The 6601-nt window shown below is 39.9% G+C and overlaps 1 protein-coding gene across 2 annotated transcripts in view; it reads left to right on the top strand.

Annotated features, from left to right (window-relative positions):
* NAA50 (N-alpha-acetyltransferase 50, NatE catalytic subunit) overlaps nucleotides 1-5497 on the top strand; it is a 19448-nt gene extending 13951 nt beyond the window's left edge. Inside the window, exons 2-5 of one of the 2 annotated variants that reach the window (XM_072398436.1) lie at nucleotides 456-589; nucleotides 2132-2251; nucleotides 3700-3766; nucleotides 4949-5497. In XM_072398436.1, coding sequence (XP_072254537.1) covers nucleotides 456-589; nucleotides 2132-2251; nucleotides 3700-3766; nucleotides 4949-5132 — 505 coding nt within the window. In that variant the 3' untranslated portion in view covers nucleotides 5133-5497. Of the gene's footprint in view, nucleotides 1-452; nucleotides 590-2131; nucleotides 2252-3699; nucleotides 3767-4948 lie in introns of both variants that reach the window. The other variant, XM_072398435.1, reaches the window with a different exon arrangement.
* Nucleotides 5498-6601: the final 1104 nt, after the last annotated feature.

Genomic DNA, 6601 nt, shown 5'->3' on the forward strand with positions numbered 1-6601 from the left:
ATATATATATATATATATATATATATATATATATTGTGTGTGTGTATATGTGACTGACAGCCTATATTAAGAATACTTTGAGTTTGGTACACGAGTTACACTATTAATTGACCAGATCACAAATGTGACGTAGTTGGGGATTGTTCACACAGTTGCATTGATGAACACACTTGGGAATGTTGTGCTCACGCAGCCCCCACATATAACACAACATGGACTTTTATGTACGCTGCAGTGTTCAGGACATTGTGTTGCACTGCTGAGGGGTGTTGGGGTGCCGTTAGGATGAGCTGTATTTAATGCATTGCTGCACATTGGTATGTTCGGTTATTGCATTGCTCGTGCATCGTCCATGTCTGCACCATGATGTGTTGATTTTTTTTTCTCTTGTTTTATTGTGTTTCGGCTTGAGTCTGTGGAGTGATAATTCAGCATGTTTTGCTTTGTTTCAGTAGCCGGATCGAGCTGGGAGATGTCACTCCACACAACATAAAACAACTGAAGAGGCTGAACCAGGTCATCTTCCCAGTCAGCTACAATGACAAGTTCTATAAGGATGTCTTGGAAGTCGGAGAGCTTGCAAAACTCGGTACGTACACTGATCGTGTTTACATTATCGGGCATCTCCCGCATGGATGTGAGATGAGACGTCTCTGCTAGTCATTGCCATCCAGCAGGCTGAGACATTTCTGAATGAAGCCCAATATATAACGTGTATAGCACAAGGTGAGACGTACAGCTCGGAGTAAAGGGATGCACAATGCTAGCAATCAAAACAGAAAATCAAGTGAAATTCTCTGTATTTTATTGACCAGAATGTGACTTTGCTTTCACACAGAATCCCTTTCCTTAGGCTTGGTCGGAAGAAAGTTGGAAAACTTTCCTGGATCATTATAAGAATAACTGCATTTTGTAGTTCAGCTTTATGGGGTCCATTTTTATGTTCCTGTATTCCAAAGATTGTCCAAAAAATTACCTTCGGGAATTATTATTATTATCAACTAGTATTTATATAGCGCCGGCATATTGTGCAGCGCTGTACAATGTCCTGTCATGTCACTAGCTGTCCCTCAAAGGAGTTTACAATCTAATGTCCCTACCATAGTCCTATATCATTAATACAGTCTTGGTGCAATTTTTGGGGGAAGCCAATTACCCTAACGGCATGTTGGGAGGAAACCGGAATACCCATAGATAACTCGCGCAAACACTGTGAGAACTTGCAAACTCCATGCATATGGTGTCCTGGCTGAAATTCAAACCAGGAATTCTCGATAGTGTCCTCAATCCCTACATCATCATTGCTGCAAATTTTACCTTTTTTCTTTTTATTTGGTATCATTGTCACTAGAACATGACTTGAAACTACTCCAATTACAAAAAGATCTTCTGAGAGCTCTTATTACTCTTAATGTAAAATACCAAAAAAAAATTTACATTTTGCCCTCCAGCCTTGTTTTACTATTTGCATTCATATAGGCTGCTCTCTCAAGCTGCAAATGCTTATTCTGATTTATCTGCCTGCTTTGTAAACTTTTTTATGCATTAGAAGCTGCATCAAATCAGAGACCCGCTTATTTGCTCACCAGCATTGTCTAGCCCCTCCCTTTCGTGTCTGACTGTCTCTAGTCCCGCCCCCCTTTATTTTATTTTAGTTCTTTTAGCTGTAAAGCAATACACATTGGCAGTAGTTTAGATGGTCTGCTTGCAAAATGGCATCCACCCATTACTTCCTTTTGATATTTGCATGACTTCTTTTCAAGGGGGTCAACCCACCACTTGCATCACGCCTCTGGGCCTCTAGGAGGCGTTCTATAATGTTGCTGAGTTTAAAAATGTCCTCACCGGTGAATGTGTCCGAAGCAAATTGGTTACCATGTTACTAAGTGACCGGTTCTCTTGGAAGCCTCCCATCTCGGAAAAATAGTTCTGGGCCCCTTGGCTTTGTGTTTTTGCTATGATCACAGGGGGTATGTTCACATATAAGGTGTTTGTAGGGGTGTCACGGACTTGACTGCTTTCCCATTGGATGGAAAGAAGACGATAATGTGGCCCTTATTGATTTTTCCATATGATCATTGTCATAATGTGAATATATTTTTCACCTAATTATGTTTTCTTTTCTTTGCAGCTTATTTTAACGACATTGCAGTGGGAGCAGTATGTTGTAGGGTGGATCACTCTCAGAATCAGAAGAGATTGTACATCATGACCTTGGGGTGCTTGGCACCGTACCGTAGGCTAGGAATAGGTAGGTCTTCCAAACTTCGGGAGGCACAAAATGTTTTTGTTGCACTGTCAAAATAATTATTTTACATGAAGCATTAGCTGTGAAATTCTACCCCATCATCAGGACAGGCAATGTGAAGAAGTTACGCCCAGAAAAGCTCTGTAATGAAATTCTGACCATTTTTTAACCAATTCTCACCTCTACCCCCAACGTCACTTTTGACATTTCTCCTATGGGCCTGTTTCTTGTGCAGTGACTTTAGTACAACTAAGGTTTCAATATATCCAAATAATAAATCCAGTATGCAATAGCTCAGCGTTGCTTATCGTATTTAATATTACCAGTGTTCTCCCCAGCCTTTTAGCCCACTTTTCCATAACCACCGGGCTATTTTTGGGTGGTTACTGAAAAGTTAAAGTTGTAAAGTAATTTTTAACCCTTCAACTGCTACAAATGTTTGTGGCAGCATGTGAGCAATCTCACAGCTCTTACAGCAGCAGGTTTGTGTATATATTTTTTTATGAGCCAGGTCAGAGCTTCTATGTGGTCCAAGCGGGCCTAGTAAAAAGTAAGAAAAATTGAATAAAAGGTTAAAAATAGAGCCCCCCACCCATTCCCTTGTACATGTACATAAAATATGCAAACCATAGACAAAAAGTAAAAAAGGTAACTGTGTAAATTTTAGAATTTCTGTCACTGGAAAGACATTACAATCATGATTGCAAAGCAGTTTACTAATGAAAAGATGCCGCTTTTAGTCTTTTTACTTCAGTGTTTGTTTATGTTTTGTTTTTTAAGTGATATATTAAACCCTAATGAGATGAATACACATGTACATGCAAATTTTTAAAAAATAGCAAAAAAGGAATCTATTAGATCCTAATTAATCCTAAACTAAACATAAAAAAATATATATTAAAAACAAATTTAAAAAAATCCCACTTGCCTTTTCTTTGGCAAAGCACTTGATCCCCCTGGAGTTTTCCTGGATGGGATCTCACGCCGACCTAGAATTCTCCTTCGTCCTGAAGTGGAGGAAGTGCCGGGTGCCGCCATCTTTGTCTTTCTTCTTCAACTGGCACTGCACAAGCATGAGATGGGGTGACATAGCTTGTTGTACATGGGGGGGAAAAGTGTGCCGACCTCACTGCACATGTGTGAGATTGACATTTTTTTCCCATTGCAGGAAAAAGCCCCTGATACCAGGAGGAAGTAGCAGACAGAAGCCTCCTGCGATACGTGACGTGGGTATCCCTAGAGGCTCTGCACTCCCTTTCTGTCTTTACAGCTGTGGCCAGGTTTCCCCACTTTTTAAAGAAAGTATTTTTTACTTTGTATCAAAGGGTTATCCACCCTTTTATGTAAAGTAAACATTTTGGTGATAGGTCCACTTTAAGGTTAATAAAAGGTCAAATGGTTATGAATTTTATTTATGAAAAAAGAATTAACTTTTTTTCTCCATTCTTTAGGCACAAAGATGCTAAATCACGTCCTAAACATTTGTGAAAAAGACGGCACCTTCGACAACATCTATCTGTAAGTATCTGAAATAGGCTGTAATGCACGCTCCAGAGTGAACTCGCATGTGGGATTTTCAGACTGCAGATATTGTTAACTTCAATGCTGTTTATTCACTGATTGTGTGGGCAGAAAAACTGCATCCGCCATAGTTACATGGTAAGTTAGGTAACAAAAGACATGAAGTTCAACCACTAGGGAAGTAAAACATATCCCAGATATAAAACCCCATAGACATAGTTGATCCAGAGGAACGCAGAAAACTCTGGTACAACATGCTCCAACAGGGGAAAAAAATTCCTTCCCGATTCCATGAGGCAATCGGATGTTTCCTGGGTCAACAGTCTGGTATCTTTACTTAAATGCTTTAATCCCCAGTTATATTCTGTGCTTTTAGAAATCATCCAGCTTTTTCCTAAAGCAATCTTTAGTAGTTGCTAAAACTACTTCCTGAGGGAGCCTATTCCAAATTTTCACAGACCTTACAGTGAAGAATCCCTTCCTTATCCGGAGCTTTAACTTCTTTTCCTCCAGATGCAAAGAGCGCCCCCTTGTGCTTTGTAATGATCCTAAAGTGAATAATGGGGGGGGAAAAGGGTTCTCTATATGGACCATTTATATATTTATACAGGGTGATCATATCCCCCCTGCAGTCTGACAGTAGGCAGACAACACAGGAAGTAAATAGTGGTGTCACCCTTGCTGTGTTTCTGCGGGGAACCTAAAAGTATCTGAACAGAAATTGAATACCAGCTGGTTGAACAATGCACATCTATGTATTTGATATCTGTTTAACCAGGGCTATCCTTTATGTCCAGGGTAGACAACCTGTAACCCGTTACATTGATGAACACTAAGTCCCATTGTAATAGTGTATTAATTTTACTACTCCCCATGAAAATGCTGACCCTCATATATACCCCATCGGGAGTAGTTCTGCCACACTGGTCCTCACCTCTTCTATACGAATGCCAGAGGTGAATGTGAGAACAGAGTTGCAGGGACTTGCATGGCAGGATGGTTATCTGTGTGTCCTCCACATCTGTGCCCATCTTCTTATGGCAGAGAGTTGGCACAGTGGGTACACAACCTATCGCATGCCAGTGATTCACCTGCTGGTGATTTCCCACTTTTTTATTTAGTTTCCTGTTGCGTTACTAGAAGTCAATTAATTTTGCCATCCATCCTTTCCCTTTTCAGACATGTCCAGATCAGTAACGAATCAGCCATAGATTTCTACAGGAAATTTGGCTTTGAGATCATCGAAACAAAGAAGAAATATTACAAGAGGATAGAACCCGCCGACGCTCACGTCCTGCAGAAAAATCTTAAGATCTCCTCCACCGCCTCGCCGAACGCAGATGTGCAAAAAAGCGAAAATTAAGCGAAACTACGAACGAACCCTTTTTTTTCTTGCACTTGCTTGTCGCCAAATATGGAAAGAGACCCGTTTGAGTTTTACTCCGACCGTTCACTTCTAACATTTCTTCTCTCCACTTGAAAGAAAAAAAAATATTATTAAAAGGTTAAAAAAAAAAAGGTTGAATGCTTCTTCAGAGAGCTGTACAATCTATCACATATTATTATATATTGTTTGATTGAACTCTGTTTCCATGGAGACTCGCAGGGAGTGACGGATGTTCTTTCTGGCTTTTCGACTTCTTTGCCCCCCACCCAGTTTGTTTGGGAGAGTGCGTGGTTCTATCAGTCTGGAATAGTCTTTAAATAAAATCTAATTTCTTTTTAGCATTCTTTTTTTTCTAATTGCATTGCTGTTTATTTCAGAGATGTGCAAACTGGGTTTATATTGTGCTTTCGTTTATTTTTTGTAGTGATTGCACCTGAAACTGGTATGCTGGTGATCAAAGCAAACTAACACCACCCCCTGCCATTGCCCATTTCATCTGAAAGTTGACATTGGTGTCTTTCTAGGTCGGGGGTAATTATCCAAAAGGGCCCAATGGCCACCTCTGTGTAATAAAAGTCTACAAAAGGAATAACCCCCTTCCAAGGATCTACAACTATAAATTGCTACTGTAACGTGAACAGGACTTTTGTGATTGAGTCTCTCACCCCTAAAAATAAGCGAACTACAAAAGCCAGCAAGTCAGCATAACATTAGGGCAGCTTGAATTTTTAAGCCGACGTCAGCAATATATATCTAGAGATTTCATTCAAAGCTTCCTTTCATTCTTGCAACCACATTTGCAGGTTTGTGTTTTCTTAAAAAATGGGGACCTTTTTTGGACAGATAACGATTATAATTTGCAGGTAAGTGTTATTTATTGCAGAGGGGGGGCATTGCTTGTCTCTTTCTATATTAGAACTTTCTGATCGCTCAATTTCTAAACTGAATGCAAAATGTTCCTCATCTGAAAGAGATGAAAACTTGTGAACATATAAAAACTTTGCATCTGTCTATCCCTTGTTATCATTGAATGATTCCCCATGTAGGATTGTTAAATGACTGACAACAGACCTCTTGTTTTTATTATTAGGGAAGGGGGGCACAATGTGGCGGCTCCAGCTTACTCCAAACCCCCCATTTCTCTATACAGCAGAACAGTGATCTCTATATATGTCTCATCTGTTCTAAGCATTTCCAGCCACAATAACCTGTACTGGGATTTAGGATGGGTTCCGTCATATTTGGCAGTCGTAGGCCCAGTATACGGCACTGCCTGGTAATAAAACTGAAAATAAAATGAGCAATCTCATAAAAAAAAAAAAAAAAAAGCTTCGTTAGGCGAAAGCAATAAGTGTGCTGCACATGGACGTCATTTCTGATGAGCGGGCTTTTCCCCAGTCCCAGTCTGCTTTATATTATAAGGGTTCAGAAATATTATTGTCAGT

Source organism: Pyxicephalus adspersus, chromosome 1 (genome assembly GCF_032062135.1).
Source record: "Pyxicephalus adspersus chromosome 1, UCB_Pads_2.0, whole genome shotgun sequence".
Lineage (NCBI taxonomy): Eukaryota > Metazoa > Chordata > Amphibia > Anura > Pyxicephalidae > Pyxicephalus > Pyxicephalus adspersus.